Genomic DNA, 19,018 nt, shown 5'->3' with positions numbered 1-19,018 from the left:
TATTTGCAAGAACATCTACAGAGAAACACACAAATGCACAAGAATGACACTTGTCCCCAAAGAGTTTATCATCTACTGAAAGCTATGTGATAATACTTTAACTTAACCACTTTGTGCTGAAATACACAGGTCCTATTAGCACCAAGTATATATGAAGGCCCACAAAATTAAATAAGGAAAAGTAACAAAGTTAATTAACACAATAATTTAAGGCAAAACCAACAAAGTAAGTTGTAGAGACTAATAAAAAGATACACCGATCAATACCAAGTAACTGGGAAAAGAAAGAATTTAGGAAAAACACTCAGGACAATCAATTTACACAGTGAAATAATCATTTTTGTAGCATTACTATCACAGATTTTGAAGACTATCAAAAGACTACTAATTAATAAGTTTAATGTCTTTTAATATTGCTGATCATCGAAACTGGAAAAATATAGGATTTTCTTTAGAACAGTCCCTTTTTAAAAAAAAATTTTATTTCAGAACAGTTTTACATTTATAAAACTGTTGTGAAACAGTACAGAAAGTGCCCATGTCCCTAACCCGAGCTTCCCTGGTTATTAACAGCTTGGATTAGTATATGCCACGAAGAACCACACCCCATCCCCCTGCCTTTTTTTTAAGCCAGACTCCCCGTCTCCCTCCCCTCTCTCGGCCTCTAGCAATCAACATCCAAGAACAATCCCTTTTCCGGACTGCAGAAGACTGACAGTGGACCCAGCGGCTAAGGAGCAGAGGGATGGCACTGACACAAAACCAAAGCCACCTCACCAGCTGGGGCAAACGTATTTTCACTTCACTTCTTTGTTTTTAAGGAAATGACTTTTTCATAATGTGACCTAGGATTTTTTTCTTGATAATATTATCAGTCTTACTACAAACAAAAAATGCTACAAAGACACAAGATAATGAAAACAGGCTTACATTCTCCCACAGAGATGCAACAAAGGGATTAGATTCTCAAAAGCTGAATTCCTACCAATTGTTCACTTCCATAAGATTATTCAAATGACAGGAAACAGCCAGTTTTTTTAAATCAGTGTTTTCAGACAGGCACCTAATAGTTTTTATGACTCTTTTTTAAGTACATACAGAGAAGTTCAAAAGCAAATTGGCAAATACTTTTTAAGGACATGTTCCATTGTGCAATGAAACACTACCCCCAAGTGGACATTTTGTGAAATGCAACCAGAGGTAAACCCTGAAGTCTGGAAAAACAAATGAGACAAAGGCAACTTAATCAAAACAGACTGACTGAAAACTGTCTCTCCACTAGAGAGCACTAGATGAACACTGACCCAGGAGTCATCCCACTACCACCAGAGCAAAACTACAGGAATTACAGTCTTAACTAGAAAAGCACTGGTTACATACTTGGATATCAACAGTATCAAGGAGATTTTTGCACCTGTATACGTTTACTTTATCCCAAAAAGAATGTAAGAATTTCCACTAAGAAAAAAAATTTTCTTGGGGAAGGCATATAGGAAAAGATAAAGCAGCAACCCTACTCAAACAGCTTTAAAAAGTTAAGGATAGAGTCTTTCAACTGAAACCATCAAAATATCCAAGGTGTTGTACCTGTGTAAATTAACCATAAAAAATCCAGCACATAACCCTGAAAATTTTTTTAAGACACAAATCTTTTTCCCATTTCTCTCATTTAAAATACATTAGAGGGGGCATCTGGCTAAGTGGCTGGCACTGGTGAGGACACTCCCATTCTTTTCGGAGTACCTGAGTTAGAATTCTGACTCCGGCTCCCGGTTCCAGATTCCTGCTAACATGGACCCTCGGAGTTCTTGTGTTCCCATCACCCACAAAGGAGACCTGGAGTGAGTTCCCAGATCCCAGCTTAAGGCCATTGTGGGCACTTGGGAAGTGAACAAACAGATGGTAACTTTCTCTCTGTCTCTCCCTCTCTCGTCCTTCCTCCATCTCTCAAATAAATTAAAATTTAAAATAAAAAAAAAGCCAATTACTTAGTCTTTTAAATACCGCAGAAAGGTTTTCCCTTAAAATCCATCCTCAGGGGGCGATACACTGGCATAGCAGGTAAAGCCACAGCCTGCAGCACCAGCATCCCAAATGGGCACCAGTCCGAGTCCCCAGCTCTCTGCTAACGTGTCTGGGAAAGCAACAGAAGGTGGCCCCAAGTCCTTCAGCCCCTGCACCCCACATGGGAGACCTGGAAGAAGCTCTTGGCTCCTGGCTTTGGAACAGCCCAGCTCCAGCCATTACAGCCATTTGGGAAGTAAACCAGCACATGGAAGATTCTCTCTCTGCCCCTCTGCCTCTGCTTTTCTCTGACTCTTTCAAATAAATAAATCTTTTAAAAAAAAAAATCCATCCCCAAAACTCCGCCAAATAATACCTATACTGAGAATGTAGGGATCCAGAGAATTCTAAAACATTAGAACTATTCTGCAAGTAGGAAAACTATGTCTAAACACAAAATGCCAGACTCTGTAAACAAAAAGCACCGAGAAGCCTGAACGTGGCCCCGTGTAGTTGAGAATGCCTGTCTCCTGACTAGAGGGAGACCACATCTACCTGACCCAGATGGAACCAGAGCTAAGACACACCTGCAACAGAAAGGCGTGGACTTCCAGAGCCACATGCTGGCAAACAGAACTGAACCTCCAGAGGCACAAACATCAACACAGCAAGCTGCCAGGACACCTCCACGACAACACAACTCCTTAGCAACAGATCCCAAGGAAAAGGATACTGAATAAGAGCACCATAAAAAAATCCAAAGAATGATTCTTAAAAAATTAGTGAGGTACAAGAGAATGCAGAGAATTCATTGAACTTAGCAAAACAATTCACAATATGCAAAATAAATTCAGCAAAAGGATAGAGATCAGGAAAAAGAACCAATCAGAAATCTTAAAGCAGAAGATCTCGGAAAGACAAATACCAAACACTTCTAAGGGCCTCAACATAACAGAGCAAGCAGAAGAATTTCTGAACTTGAAGACACGTCTTCTGAAATATCCCAGAACAAGAAACGACAAACAAAAAAGATGAAGAAATCCTCCAAGCCTTAGGAGACACCATTAAATTAAAAAGTACGCAGATTGTGCAAGTTCCAACAGATGAAGAGAAGGGAGACAAATCCTAGTTAATAAAACAGTAGCTGGAGATTTGCCCTTAAGAAAGGTATGGGGCCGGCGCCACGGCTCACTAGGCTAATCCTCCGCCTAGCGGCGCCAGCACACCGGGTTCTAGTCCCGGTCGGGGCGCCGGATTCTGTCCCGGTTGCCCCTCTTCCAGGCCAGCTCTCTGCTGTGGCCCGGGAGTGCAGTGGAGGATGGCCCAAGTGCTTGGGCCCTGCACCCCATGGGAGACCAGGAGAAGCACCTGGCTCCTGCCATCGGATCAGTGCAGTGCGCCGGCCGCGGTGGCCATTGGAGGGTGAACCAACAGCAAAAGGAAGACCTTTCTCTCTGTCTCTCTCTCACTGTCCACTCTGCCTGTCAAAAAAAAAATAATAATAATAATAAAAAGAAAGGTATGGACATCCAGGTCTAGAAAACTCTAAGAACCAGAAACAGATCTAATAAAAAAAAAAAAAAATCCTGACCGTTGCACATCATAGTCAAACAGTCAAAAGTCCAAGATAAAGAGAGATTTCTGAACTCATTAACAGAAAAGTGCCAAGTCATTTTTTAAGGGAATTCCTATTAGACTAACAGCAGATTTCTCAGCACAAACCTTACAAGACTACTCAAAGTTCTCAAAGAAAAAGACTGCCAACCAAGAATATCACATTCAGGAATGTTAATCCCGCAGAAACAAGGGAGAAATTAAACTTTTCAAGACAAATGAAAGGCACAGGAATTCATCGTCACCAGTCTGGCCATACAAGAAACGATTACAGGAGTACTGCATGTGGGGTTCTGGCGCAGCAGGTTAAGCCACCATTTGGGACACCCACGCTTCGAAATATCAGAGCTCTTGGTTTGAGTTCAGGTTGCTCTATACTTTCTTCTTTTTTTTAAGCTTTTATTTAATGAATGCATTTTTCATAGGTACAACTTTAGGAACATAGTGGTTCTTTCCCCGATACCTGCCCTCCCACCCCAACTCGGGTCCCATGTCCTACTCCCTCTCCCATCCCATTCTTCATTATGGTTCATTTTTAGTAACTTTATATACAGAGGATCAACTCTATGCTAAGTACAGATTTCAACAGTTTGCACACACACACACACTATATATATATAAAGTAGTTTGAGACCAAGTTTTGCAGTTAATGCTCATAGTACAACTCATTAAGGACAGAGGTCCTCCATGGGGAGTAAGTACACAGTGACTCCTGTTGTTCATTTAACAATTAACACTCTTATTTATGACCTCAGTGGTCACCTGAGACTCTTGCCCTGTGCTGTTCTATCCTTCCAGTTCTGCTTCCTGCTAACATGCATGGAAGGTACCAGATGAAGGCCCCAGGACTCAAGTTCCTGCCACCCACATGGAGTTCCTGGTTCCTGAACTCAGCCTGACCTAGCTCGGTTGTTGCAGACGTGGGGGAGTGAACCAGAAAACAGAAGAATCACGACGCTCCTTTTCTCTGTGCCACTCTGTCTCAAATAAATAAATAAATCTCAAAAAAAAAAAAAAAAGGATTCCTACATTTGAAAGCAAAAAGATCAGAACTACAATCATCAAACACACAAAAGAAGAAAACTCAGTGATAAAGCAGACATATAAACAAAAGAGAGAAAACAAGCAACCTCATCACCACAGAAAACACCAAAGCATAAAAACTGAGCAAGAGAAGATGGGGTCGGCGCTGTGGCATAGCGGGTAAAGCTGCCGCCTGCAGTGCCAGCATCCCACATGGGCACCTGTTGGAGACCCAGCTGCTCCACTTCTGATCCAGCTCTCTACTATGGCCTGGGAAAGCAAGTCCTTGGGCCCCTGCACCCATGTGGGAGACCCGGAGGAAGCTCCTGGCACCTGGCAGGATCAGGGCAGCTCCAGCCATTGTGGCCATCTGAAGAGTAAACCAGTGGATGGAAGACCTCTCTCTCCCTCTCCTTCTCTCTCTGTGTAACTTTCAAATAAATAAATAATCTTTTTAAAAAATAAATAGGAGAGGTAAGGAACAAAAAATACACAGAACAATCCGAAATAATTAGTACAGTGAGAGAACTATCAATAACCTTGAATGTAGAGTAAACAGATTAAATCCCTGAGGAACAGACACAAAGCAGTTCATGGGTATAAGGAGGAAAAAAAAAGATGCAATTATATATGCAGGAATACATCGGAGCTAAGAGGAGATCCTGACTAGACCGACTCAGCGATGCTTGCTGCAGACGCCTGGGATGAGACATCGCCCGTGGGATGCTGGAGCCCGAGCACCCACCATCCACAGCAGGTGTCAAGGGTGATCAGAGACCAAGGGTGCGGGGGGTGTGTGTGAATGCTACAATCACTCACCAGGCTTCAAACAGCATATACAAAATAATCAGCAGTGCAATAACCTCCAACACATCCGCCTCCTTCCCTACTTCCACTCTTGCTTCTCAACCATTCAGTTTCCAATGGGAACCAGAATGATCCATTTAATACATAAATCATGTTATGTTGCTCCTCCATGCACATCTCCAATGGCCAACACAAGCCAGCCCTTATTCTGAACTAAGTCCTGTCTAACACAGCCTCCTGAGGCCTCTCTACCCTTATGTCTGCCTTTCGCTCCCCTTGAAGACCTCACTCATTCCAGCCACAGGCCCTGCTAACACTGTAGCACACCAAGCCTACACCTGCCCCAGGACCTTGGCACTCGCTGTTTCCCTCTGCCCCAGATCTCAAGGCACACTCCTTCACCTCCTGCAGGTTCCAGCATTTCCTGTCCCAATCATTCTTTTTTTCCTACTTAGTACCTACCATTATCTATTATATTTCAACAAGTGTATTGGTTTAGTGTCTGTCTCTCCACTCCCCCCACTAGAATGTAAGCTCAATAAAAGCTTATGCTCAATAATTATTTACCCACTATCATCTCCCAGCTCCCAAACAGCACTTGCTACATTAACAGGCACTCATTAAAGAAATACTGGACTGAATTCAGAAATCCAACTGATATTAAGTCTATTAGCTTTAACTCTACTGTAAATTGGGCTTTAAAAATGAGGAGTAGCTAAGAGATATTCAGAAGTCCCCCCCCCCGCCATAACGTACAGTGGGGATAACCACAGAGACATCTAGAGGAGATGTGTGCTTGCTCATTCTAAGCTGGAATCCTCAAATGCCTCCTCTCACGATCTTTCTGTGTCTTACACTGTCGAACTTATTCAGTCAATCAAAACACATTCTTGATTACTAAGCGAAGCACTGCTTCTATGCATGCAGATAAGACACCACACATCATAAACATATGCTACATAAATATGAAGCAGCCTTTTGGTTGCACCATCTACAGGGGAGGCACATGTCCTATCGGGGGCTAGGACGCGCCCTCAGACAACCACACCTCAGGCTCAGGCTGATACACATGGTTTTCACGCACAGCCTCTGGTACACAGTAAGCAGCCGCCAATACTGCTACCTTCATATTCACCTCTTACAAAAGTCTGTCATTTTTTGTCCTTCGACCTCACCCTTCTCCCGGAAGATAAGGAAGCTACAAACAGGGAGGTGATGAGTTAGTCAGGAAAGCCAGGATCTGACCCCCGACCTGACCTCAAGGGCAATGCATTTTCCCCGTGAAGTTCACCTTCCAGCTGCTGGACTGCACAGCAGCTAACCCCGACAGGCGTCAGCCCACAGGAGCTCGGGTAACTCCTTAGGAAAAGGAAAGTACAGTTCTGTGACGTAAGATCCACAGGACTCTCATGCTGCCGCCACACAGTAACTGGTAATGCTGAATCTTAGCTGCTTTCAATTCTTTATATGTTGCAAGTCATAAATTACTGAAAAGTGGAGAGAAATAACATCACATCTAAGCGTCAGTTCTATCCGAGGAGGAACACAGGCTATGTATGCTCAGAAGGTGCTTTTCTTGTCTCTCCTCTTGTGGTTCAGCCCAGCCTCCTGTAAGGATCTTCTCCAAAGACCACATACAGTGCACACCTTCCTGAGCTGGCAGCTCTAACTAAACCTATGCCCCTCTTAACGCCATGCAAACTGAAGCTGGACTACTCTTTACAAGCTTCAAAGAAACGATCTTTTTGCCTGCTGCTCCGTGGACCACTTAGTTTCCTGGAACACCTGATGGCATCATCAGAGGATTCCGGACAGCAACCAGTGCCACTCTCACCCACCATCTAATGAGGCTTTATGCTCAAGCCTAAACACCTCACCTGCTGCCCTCCGGACTCTGACACTGGGATTCCAATTAACCTGGGTTTATTTCCCCAGGAACCCCCTTGTTAAAGGCCGATGCTTGCAGCATTCACCAAAGGAGCGGCTACTAATAATTCCCCGCAGACGGCTCAGCTGGTCCTTAAGGAACAACAGGCAACATCACCAGAGAGGGAGACAGCTGCTCTTCCTTCAACAAGGTGAGGACCGCAGTCCATAAAACACTCCTGGCTTCCCCAAACTGCTGTTAAGCTCCAGATTTTGCCTGGGCCCACTGGGTACTTCCTTTTGAATTAGCAAGAAGCCTGATAATTGAGTTTGGCAGGAACCCTCCAAACCTTGATCTCTGATCATTTCTGACACCCGCTGGGATTCCTCAGCCACCACCAACTCACAGGTGATGTCTGATCACCCCAGCCATCTGTAGCAAAAACCATATAAGGGCAGGCTAGCCAGAACCTGCCCTTACCCTTCACATATCCTCCTAGTAATCCGCTATCCACTGACGGCCCCACCAGGCCACACTACACTCAAGGTGAGCCTGATCTCTCACTGCAGAATCACAGTGCCGTGGTCCCTAAACCTGTCTCAACAGTTCTAGAAAAACAAGACAAAGAATGAACAAAGAAAGTCTGCCTAATCATGTTTTACAAGTATCAACGTGGGCAGGCATTTGGCATAAAGATAAGGACGCACATCCCATACCGGAGCACCTGGCTTTGAGTCCCAGCTCCACTCCTAACTCCAACTCCCTGCTCACACACACGGAGGGAGATAAGACAGCAAGTAGTGACCCAAGGAGCTGGATCCCTGCTACGCATGTAGGAGACATGGACTAAGTTGCCAGTCGTTAGCTTTGGTCCTAGTCAGGGGCTGTTGTGGGCATTTGGTGGAGTGAACCAGCAGATGTGGCTCTCAGATAAAGTAAGTACTTTCCTCAAAGTAACAGTGAGTAACTTTTCAATTCACAGTATGAAGAGGGAGATTGAGTCCAGAGCACAAGGGCTGGATCCAGAAACCAATCGCTCCTTCTTTACATCTGACACAGATGAACAGAATTTGTGCCACTTCACGTATGTTATAGAATATAAAACACAGCACTCATACTAACACACAGTTAGAAAGTACCTTAATGGAGGCCATTAACTTGGGACTCAAGGTTTTGACCAATGAAACAAGAGTGGGAATGGCCTGCCACTTCCCAGTGAAGCTTATAGAGGCGCTAAGTAGATTCTTCATTTTCCCTCTGTCCCCTAACAGCAATGTCCCAGACAGGACCTACTCCTACAGCTGGGATCCTGCAATCAGGAAGACACGCAGAGCAGACCCACAGCCGACCAGAATCGCAAGTCCACAGGAGCAATGCAGCACTCCCTCAGAACTGCAAGCCACTGCGATTTACAGGACGTTAACCTTGCATAACCTGGCAAAAAACGGCTTATGTGAGAAACATGCGACCTTTCTGAAGATTTGCTTACTTATTTGAAAGGCAGAATGACGGGGGGGGGGGGGGGGGGAGAGCAGGAGGAGGAGGAGAGGGAGAGAGAGAGAAGGGGAGAGGGGAAGAAGGGGAAGGGGGGAGAGGGGAAGAAGGGGAAGGGGGGAGAGGGAGTGTTAGATGGGGTGAGAGAAATCTTCCACTTGCTGGGTCACTCCCCACACGATCCCAGCAGCCAGGACTGGGTATTGCTGAATCCAGGAAACAGGAACTCCATCTGGGTCTCCTACATGGGTAACAGAGGGCTCAAGCACTTGGCCTTCATCCACTGCCTTCCCAGGAGCATTAGCAGGAAGCTGGACTGGAAGCAGAGCAGCCAGGAAGGAACGAGCACTCCACTGTGGGATGCTGGCGTAACAAGCTTCACCACAACGCCAGCCCCACAACTTTAAAGTCTTACTTCTCACTGGCCGCTGACCTTGTCAGAGCATGTGACTGACCAATTTCCCAAAATCAAATCATTCAGATACCATCATTACATCCTAGGTTTTCTTACTCCTACTTTTTTTTTTTTTTTTTTTTTGCATACTCAGGTGAAAATTAGGCTCAGCAGAGCAAAACTAACAGAGCAGACACAGCAGTGCACGTGACACAACCAGCGGCAAGGTGTCCTGTGTGCAGGTGAGAAAGCCAAAGGCCAGGAGAGGAGGTGGGCAGGGAAGATCACACAGATCAAAGATCACAGGCAGGACACAAAGGGCAGAAGACATCGACCAACCACTCCGCAGGTCCACCGAGCGTGAATTCTCCCCTTGCAGGCCAAACTACATCTGGCTCTTTCACCAAGTTTTGCAAGCATTTTTATCTACATTGTTGGACTTTAACCAGGGCTCGCTGTTAACACCATCTTTCTAACAAGACAAGTAGAAAAACAACAAGCCTTCCCTGTTCACTCCTCATCTGAATTTAACACATCCCAAGGGAAGAGGGAAATAGAGGAAAACATAACAATCACAAACATACTAGCCCCTCCCCCAAAAGACACCATGTCAACAGTAAAAGCAAAAAGTAAAACATCTCCTAAGTGCAGGACAACACTGTAAGACTTCTAGAAGACACAAGAGACGAAGCAAGACCACTGCACTTGGGAAACTGCAAAGATGTCACAAACAAAAAAAAAAAACCTGAAGATAAAAATATGAAGAACTAAAGAGTAACATACGAAAGAGAAACCAGTAGCAGCACGTGTCTTCAGGTCCCAACGGGAAAGATTCTTGGGAAAATCTGGCCAAGAGGGCCTGAGATACACAGCCCCTGTGCAAACACTACCGCATCAGAATTCGTCCCTGCCAAAAGCAGCAGTGGCCACGACCCTGATCAAGGAACATCCCAAGTCTCTGTGCTCTTTCTTCCATGTAAGCCACAACTCCCACCTGCCCCCGCACTGCCAAAGAGCAGGCTCAATGTCCTGTTTACCCCTTCCTTGTTTAGAAAACTTGGCTGCTGGAGGCCAGCGCCGTGGCTCACTTGGTTAATCCTCTGCCTGAGGCGCTGCCATCCCATATGGGCGCCAGATTCTGTCCCGGTTGCCCCTCTTCCAGTCCAGCTCTCTGCTGTGGCCCGGAAGTGCAGTGGAGGATGGCCCAAGTGCTTGGCCCCTGCACCCATATGGGAGACCAGGAGGAGGCACCTGGCTCCTGGCTTCAGATTGGCACAGCGCCGGCTGTGGCAGCCATTTGGGGGGTGAACCAACGGAAGGAAGACCTTTCTCTCTGTCTCCCTCCTTAACTCTGTCAAATTAAAAAAAAAAAAAAAAGAAAACTGACTGCTTACCACTCTTAGCTGACACATGTCTGTAAGGGAAATTTGCCTCTATGTTCCCCTGTATAGCATAGGAAATCTGGGATTAGAACGTCATCACGGGGCAGTAATTTTATCCCAGGAAAGATACCAGTAAATACTGGATCGACTTCTGCCCTACATACATGCCCTGCGCTTAGCGCTCATTCAGTGACTGCCCACGAAGACTCAGCTGTGGACACACTGGCTCCAGGGTCCACACCACTGTCAAGTACATCAGGCCAGTCCAGGCCATTCAGAGCACTCAAACTCCTACCTTTGAGAGCCTCCAATACAGTATCTTCCATCATAAAAAAAAACACTCAAACTCACAGCTGCCTCAACTAACATATTTTCTGTTTTTAAAAAAACTTCCAGGGGCCGCTGCTGTGCTGTAGTAGGCTCAGCTTCCGCTCACAGTGCCGGCATCACACATGGGCGCCGGTTCGTGTCTCAGCTGCTCCTCTTCCCCTCCAGCTCTCTGCTTATGGGATGGAAAAGCAGTGGAGGATGGCCCAAAAGCTTGGGCCCCTGTACCTGCATGGGAAACCTGGAGGAAGTTCCTGGCTCCTGGCTTTGGATAGGCCCAGCTCCAGCCATTACGGCCATTTGGGGAGTGAACCAGAGGATGGAAGACCTCTCTCTCTCCTTCTCTCTAACTCTACCTCATTCAAGTCAACAAAATCTTTAAAAAATAAATAAATAAACTTGCTATTTAAAATTTTTGATTAAAGACTCTAAATTTCCCGTTTTCAAAATTCAGTTGTTTCTTACATGTATCAATAAACTTACAGGTTTCTTCTTCAAACTTACACTAGTAGATAAGCCTTCTTTCTTTTTTGCAATACTTACTTTTTATTTCCTTGAAAGGCAGAGTTACAGAAGGGAGTGGGGGGTAGGGAGGGAGGAAGCGGGGGGCGGGGGGTGGAGAGAGAGAGAGAAAGAGATTGATCTTCCATCTGCTGGTTCACTTCCCAAATGGCTGCAATGGCCGGGGCTGTGCTAGGCTGAAGCCAGGAGCCTGGAATTTCATTCGGGTCTCCGACATGGGTGCAGGGGCCCAAGTACTCAGGCCATCTCTCAATGCTCTCCCAGGCCATTAGCATTAGCTGGCTAGAAAGTAGAGCAGCCAGGTCTCATATAGGCAGAGACTTAACCTGCTACACTAAAACGCCAGCCCCAAGAAGGGCCTTCTACCTCACAGTGTTACAGTCCACGACTCTGTAGTCAAGAATTTCCTTTATTATAATGTATGTTTATCCCTCTTTATTAATTGTCAAGTTAGAAATTCTGTGAAACCAATTGAATCCAAAAAGCTAAAAAGTCAGGCCTGGGGAAGAGGGAGGGGATCTGTTGGCAGAAGTAAACATTCTCAATGAGGCTCAACTGGGGCGGAAAGACCAACGTGGCTTGTGAAGACCATAATATAATTATCAGCTACTGATTAAACACCAACTTACCAACAACTGACGCTCCTCTTTCGGCAAAAGCCAGGGCATAGGCTCGGCCCAGTCCTAATCAAAAACAAAATAAGAAAGCTGAGAAAATGTCAGCATAATATTTTTGGTCCGCTCAACTCAACCCTGATTTTAAACAAAAGGCAGCCAATGACATTACAGCCGCAAAGTCCCCGGTGGTACTCTCAACCTCCTCCTAGCCTCTTCCGCCTGCAGAGAGAAAGCTGCAAACTGCATTTCCCTGTCTGCTGGCCCACCACTTCCTGCCATTCTACCCACTGCCCGATGCCTTACGTGAATCGGGTTCTACCACAGATGCATCTGCGCGAAATTTTAAAGGTGGATAAGGCAGACACCACCTTTCTGTGGCTCTGGCTGATGCCACTGGTAAGAAACTGATTTTCTTGACACTTCCTAGGTTTCAAAGCAGAGAGACGGCGGCTGTAGAGGCGGCTTCGTGATGCAGCTCCCTAATCCCTGGCCGCGGCTTCTCCACTTCAAGCCCTGGCGTCCTCCGCCTACTCGGGCACTGGCCGCCTCAGGTCTCTTCTAAGGGACCGTGCTGCATTGCTCTGGAAGTCATTCCAAGAGGACCTGCCTAAAACCTCACTGGCTGTGTTGAATCCTTTCCTGCTCATAGTATCTAGGTGATTCCTGTACCCTGCAATAAACCTTCAGTATACAATCATGAAACAGAAAAAAAATTGATTCCCGCTCAAAGCAGCAAGGTGTGCATTTATATATATCCCAAAAAAGCCCTCTAAATATGGAAGTTTTATAAGCATAGATAATCTCAGACAGACAGAATATATATATATAACATTGGGGAAAACACCTGTGTGGCTAGAATCAGGGGTAGAGGCTTATTTTCACAAGGTTTAAATTTCTGTAACAAGCACATTTCTAGTAAGTTCATTAATCAATTGATAAACTTAATTGGTAAACAGATATAAGCTAGCTGATACATAAGCACACAAATAAACTGAAATGCATGTTATTATACTCTTCCAAAAAGAAACTAAAATAGAAAGTGTTCCAAAACTGGAAGGTATCACAAATAATTTACTTTAGAAATTGATCCACTCTAAATGGAGATAGCCAGTTGATGAACAGGAGGTGCTAATTTTCATAACTGCCTAGTCATAACGCATGAACACCCCGGAAAATCAACCTGGGGGGATGCCATCAGCAGTTTCCATATAAAACAATGGAATACAGAGAATTTCGGAGTGCACTGCGTGTACTATGCACCGTGTCATGAACTTGCTTCAAATATAAACGACGTGTGAGTACTCGCTCATGTTGCAGGATGCACACGGACTGCATCTGTGAGTCGATGACAGAAGAAGTTTAAAACGCGCATCAGATACTCCCATCAAAAGTCAACCAAATGCTTACACTTCCCCCAAAATGCACCAGTTCCGAGTGAAGCCGGCCGTGGGAATAAAATCCTTGGCCACCCAGTGATCCTAAAAGCATTCTGTGAGAGGCAGGGCAGACATCCATTTCATCCGTGCAGACGTCGCTGTCGCAGGGCGCGACCCGTGAAGGGCCCAGAGAGGGTGACAAGGCCCCCGCACAGAGGTCGCTGGTGCACGGCCGAGTGAAACCCTCGCCGCAGAGCCGCCACCTGCGGATGACCCCTGGCTTTCACTCTGCCCTTCAAAAACGGGGTTACTGCACACATCGGCCCTGCACAGCGCCTCTCCTGAAACACGGGGAGGTGTATCCCCGCCCGCCGGCCGGCGTCAGAAACTCTCCGCGGCTCGTCACGGCCCCCACCCCTCGCCCACCTCGGCCCCGCGCACCGCCGGCCTGACCCCTGGCCGCAGCAGAGCTCCCGGCTCCGCCAAGACGCCCGTGGACTTTGCACAAACTCCGACGAGGGCGGGCGGGCGGGCGGGCTCTGGGTCACTTCACGAAACAGACACCAAGGCCTGCCTGCTCGGGGACCCCCTGAGCCCCAGCCCCGGGAACCCGCGGAGTTTACCGGCAAGGCCGTCAGCACCAACCTGCACCTGCCCCTGCCCCTGCCTCCCCGCTCAGGCTGCACCGGGTCGCGGGGACGCTGCACCTGCCCGCCCGGCCGGGGGGTTCTGTCCCCACGCTAGGCCGGGCAGGCCCTCGGCCGCCTCCTCAGAGCCCCGGGAACAGCCGTTGCCCCGCCACCGCCCGGTGCAGCCCCCGGCTCGCCGCGCCGGCCCCCACGCAGCGCTGGACCGCAGCCGCGGCTGCGCGCCCACCCCAGGCCCGCGCCCCCGCGGCCGCCGCGCCCGAGCGAGGCTCGCCGCCCCCCGGCCTTCGCGTGCTCACCTCCCCCGGCGCCGGTGACCAGCACCACCCGGCCGTCGAACCTCAGCTGCGAAGCCATGAGTCCGGCCTGGCACCGACACACAGCCGGGAACCGCGTCCGGGCTCGGACTGCGGGACAGGGGGCGTGGCGGGGGCGGGAGAGGGGGCGGGGCCGGCCAGTTCCGGGGAAGACCGGCGCCGTGGTTTCGCAGTGCGCCTGCGCGGGGCGCCCCGTGGCTCCTGGGAAACGTAGTCCAGCGGCCTCCACGCGCGGGGAGAACCTGGTTTAACTGGAAGAGGCCATTTCTGGAGAGCGGCTGGGACCTGCGTGCCAAGATGGCTGCCTCGGCACCCTGTGTGCACCATTCATCTGTCGAGCGGTCATTCACTCAACAAACGCTTTCTGGCTTTAGGCACTGGCCTAGAGAAAAAGCGTTCAGATACAGCCTCTAAGCCAGGAAAGTGACCCCGAGAGACGGTGTCGCGTCCCCAGGATGCAGTTCCTGGATTCTGTGCATTAAAATCACCCAGGAAATGTCAAAATGCTAAGTCCTGAACCCCCACCTCTGACCTGCCGGAGTAGAAACTCCAGGGACAGAAACATTTCAGTGTTGCTCGGAACGAGTTGTGCACGTGTGCGCTGAGGGCAGCATTCATTCATTCATTCATTCGTTCATTACGAATTCATTACGAATTTCGGAGCAGCATTCATTCATTCGTTCGTTCATTACGAATTTCGGAGCATTTCCTGGGTTTGAGGCACAAGTTTTCCGGAAGGTCTTCCGGAGCTATCCAAAGTAAGGTGGTCAGGTTTCAGTCACAGAGCCAAGAGAACACTTGGGCGAGTGTGTGTGTGTGTGTGTGTGTGTGAGAGAGAGAGAGAGAGAGAGAGAACGGTGCCAGAAGAAGTGAACCCTCTGAGAGGGGGAGAGAGAGAGGGAGAGAGGGAGAGAGGGAGAGAGGGAGAGAGGGAGAGAGAGAGAGAGAGAGAGAGAGAGAGAGAGAAACGGTGCCAGAAGAAGAGAACCCTCTCCCTGCGGAGAAGGCGGCGCAGCAGAGGGACCTGAGGAAGGGGGCCTCCGTCCCAGGCCGGGTGGAGCAGCGAGAGGGTGAAGCCCCAGAAGGAAGCAGGTGCAGCCAGATGTTCAGAGGTTTGCATTTTATGTGCTCGGAGCACAGGCGCACCATGGAGAAGCCCACTCTGCCCCAGTATGGGGAACAACCTGTACAAGATCTGCAAAAGGCCTCCTTGGCCTCCATGGCTCTGACCATCAGAACACTGGCTCTGTTGCAGGGAATGCAGTGTTGCCTGAAACTAGAAATGAAAGATAAAGCCAGTTAAGAGCCCGGATTGAAAAGAAAGGAGGAATGAGGGAGGGGACGAAGGAAAAGACGCCTCTGAGGTAAGGGGTGAGCAGCCGCCTTGCTGGGTTTTGAGGCGGCAGATCACGCCCCCTGTTGTCCATCCTCCCTCGTTCTCCACCCTTTGCCCAGTAAGGATTCTATTTATCTTTCCTGTAGAACTCCCCCTAAATGTGTTCTGTCCACTCCAACTTTTCTTCTAAGGGGTTGCTTCTTCTAAAGGAGACACTAGGCTTTATGGCTTAGTCTGTTGTTTTTAAGGATTAATTTATTTGAAAGGCAGAATTAGAGAGAGAGAGCTAGAAACAGAAAGAAATCTTGCATCTGCTGGTTTACTCCCCAGATGGCCACAGAATCAGGACTGGGCCAGGGCAAAGCCAGGAGCCAGGAGTTTCTTCCAGGTCTTCCATTTGGGTATAGGGCTCCAAGCACTTGGACCATCTTCCGCTTCTTTCCCAGGTGCACTAGCCAGGAGCTGGATCAGAAGTGGAGGAGCCAGGACTGAACAGGTGCCCATATGGGATGCCAGCCCTGCACGCAGCAGCTTAACCTGCTGTAACAGTGTTTGGCTTAGTCTAAATGGCATATGAAAACCTGGGAGAGCATGAAGGAGTGTTACAGTGAAACCACAGTCTTTCTTGCTGCCAGTCATTAAGCGAACTTCCTCTTGTTAGACAATCTGCTGCCTGTTTGTCACCTAAAAACCTGAAAACGCAGGTAGTCATCTTCCCAGCCTCGGCTGCCACCTGGCGTCACAGGACTGAAGTCCTGCCTATCCGACACTTCTGCCCCAGGCTTTGAGCTGGGAACAGGTTAGTGAAGGCGAGGATGACAGGAATCCACGTTGGTGAGAGGTTGTGGGAGTAACGATGGCGTCTGCTCTGGGAGGGGTGGGCAGGCTTCGGAGTCCGTCTTCCCAGAGGTGCCAGTGGCAGCACTCAGATCCTGCTGCAAGCATAGTGGTCTCTCATCAGACCAGCTCCATGGCCTGATTTGGCATAGTTCCTGGCTACAGAGCTGTAAACCTCACTCTTGATTCCTCCTACTCATACCATCAGCTTCCCTATATCCTACCCTACTTGAATCAGCCAGAGTCAGTTTTTCTTTACTATAAATAAGAAATCTGAGTGACACAGCATTTCCAAAGCATTACCTTATGTTCATCCAGGCTGCAGCCATGGTTTTGGTTTTAAATAGATGCTAAGCTTTACACTTCCTCCAGCCTTGTCCCAGTGACCTAGCATCTGCCAATGACACCTTGTTCTATTAACAGCTTTCATCTGGGCACAAAGGAATCTGGTTGATTATTTTCATCAAAAGTGTTCCTAAGGGCCAGCGCTGCGGCTCACTAGGCTAATCCTCCACCTTGCGGTGCCGGCACACCGGGTTCTAGTCCCGGTCGGGGTGCCGGATTCTGTCCCGGTTGCCCCTCTTCCAGCCCAGCTCTCTGCTATGGCCCGGGAGTGCAGTGGAGGATGGCCCAGGTTCTTGGGCCCTGCACCCCATGGGAGACCAGGAGAAGCACCTGGCTCCTGCCATCGGATCAGCGTGGTGCGCCGGCTGCAGCGGCCATTGCGGGGTGAACCAACGGCAAAAAGGAAGACCTTTCTCTCTCTCTCTCTCACTGTCTGCTCTGCCTGTGAAAGAGAAGAGAAGAGAAGAGAAGAGAAGAGAAGAGAAGAGAAGAGAAGAGAAGAGAAGAGAAGAGAAGAGAAGAGAAGAGAAGAGAAGAGAAGAGAGAAGAGAGAAGAGAGAAGAGAAGAGAGAAGAGAGAAGAGAGAAGAGAGAAGAGAAGAGAGAAGAGAAGAGAGAAGAGAAGAGAAAAGAGAAGAGAAAAGAGAAGAGAGAAGAGAAGAGAAAAGAGAAGAAAAGAGAAGAAAAGAAAAGAAGGAAGGGTTCCTAAGATGGGGCAGGTATCTGATCTGGCAGTTAAGACACCAGTTGAGATACCTGGGTCCCGTATCAGAGCACCTGGCTACACTCAAGACTCCAGCTTCCTGCTAATGCACACTCTGGGGGGCAGTGCTGATAGCTCAAGCAATTGAGTTCCTGCCACTCACAAGGGAGATCTGGGCGGGATTTCTGGCTCCCAACTTTGGCCCCAACAAGGGGCCAGTGGTGGACATTCTGGGGAGTGAACCAGTGGTTGGTAGATGGAATCCCCTTCTGCCTTTCTTCCTCCCTCCCTCTCCTCCTTTCTGCCTGTCAAATAAATCTGAATTTTTAAAATCTTCCTGAATTAACCAGTTTCTGACATAAAGGAAATTATATCTGGAACATACAGAAAAAATCATGTGAATAGTTAATAGATGACTGGATGAATCCTGTTCACAGAGAATTCTCCACACACCTCTCATGCTTCTGCTCATCAGGTGACAAGAGCCACCAACTGCCCTTTTATCCCAGACTATCTGTCCAAGAATGGTTACATAAATAAATAAGATAATGGATTAAGAGATAGAGACAATATTTTCTCACAGTGCAAAGTTCATGTTTGGACAATAAATGTAACCTCTCCCTCTAGAACTAAGGTCAGGCAGGCCCCTTTTTATAAAGTTTTATTTATTTATTTTTATTCTATTTGAAAGATAGCGACAGAGATCTTCCACTTGTTGATTTACTCCTTGAATATCTACAGAGTGAAGCTGAGAGCTGGGAACTCAATCTGGTCCCCCAAGTGGGTGGCAGGAACCCAAGTCCCTGAGCCATTATCTGCTGCCTCCCAGGATGAGCATTGTCAGGAAGCTGGAATAGAACTGGCACTCAGACCCAGTTATACTGATACGGGATGCATGCATCTTAACCCGTGTACCAAATAACTGCCCCAGGCAAGTTCTTATAAAAGTGTCCTAAGCTATGGTGTCTTCAGATACAGCACAAAATCACTGGCTAACCAGTGTCCACCTAGGTCCCTCTGCCTCTTTGTCATGGAACATGGCAGGGAAAAGAAAACCCAGGCAAACATAAAATTCATAGAGCCTGCTGTGCTGTGAGCAATTAAATCATTTGCCTTTGACCCTGGAATCTTATATCTTATTTCAGAATCCATTGATCTATGTGAGGCTAATGCAAGTAAGGTTCAAATTTTTTTTTTTTTTTTTTTTTTTTTTTTTGGACAGGCAGAGCGGACAGTGAGAAAGAGAGACAGAGAGAAAGGTCTTCTTTTTTTTTATTGGTTCACCCCGCAATGGCTGCTGCAGCCTGCGCATAGCACTAACTAAAACCAGGAGCCAGGTACTTCTCCTGGTCTCCCATGCAGGTGCAGGGCCCAAGCACTTGGGCCATCCTCCACTGCACTCCCGGG

The 19,018-nt window shown here is 47.8% G+C and overlaps 1 protein-coding gene across 4 annotated transcripts in view; it reads right to left on the bottom strand.

Annotated features, from left to right (window-relative positions):
* HSD17B4 (hydroxysteroid 17-beta dehydrogenase 4) overlaps positions 1-14,483 on the bottom strand; it is a 90,746-nt gene extending 76,263 nt beyond the window's left edge. The window contains exons 1-3 of one of the 4 annotated variants that reach the window (XM_089334840.1): positions 14,073-14,455; positions 12,355-13,386; positions 12,064-12,117 (exon numbers count right to left, since the gene is read on the bottom strand). Coding sequence is in view for 1 of the 4 variants with exons in the window: in XM_008254935.5 (XP_008253157.2) it covers positions 12,064-12,117; positions 14,374-14,431 (112 nt within the window). In the remaining 3 variants the exon portion in view is untranslated. Of the gene's footprint in view, positions 1-12,063; positions 12,118-12,354; positions 13,387-14,072 lie in introns of all 4 variants that reach the window. The other 3 variants (XM_008254935.5, XM_089334838.1, XM_089334839.1) reach the window with 3 other exon arrangements.
* Positions 14,484-19,018: the final 4,535 nt, after the last annotated feature.

Source organism: Oryctolagus cuniculus, chromosome 6 (assembly GCF_051225735.1).
Source record: "Oryctolagus cuniculus isolate XC-2025 breed Fujian yellow rabbit chromosome 6, ASM5122573v1, whole genome shotgun sequence".
In the NCBI taxonomy this organism is placed as follows: domain Eukaryota; kingdom Metazoa; phylum Chordata; class Mammalia; order Lagomorpha; family Leporidae; genus Oryctolagus; species Oryctolagus cuniculus.
The sequence above is the reverse complement of the archived record's forward strand: the minus strand, read 5'-3'. Positions and strand labels throughout refer to the sequence as shown.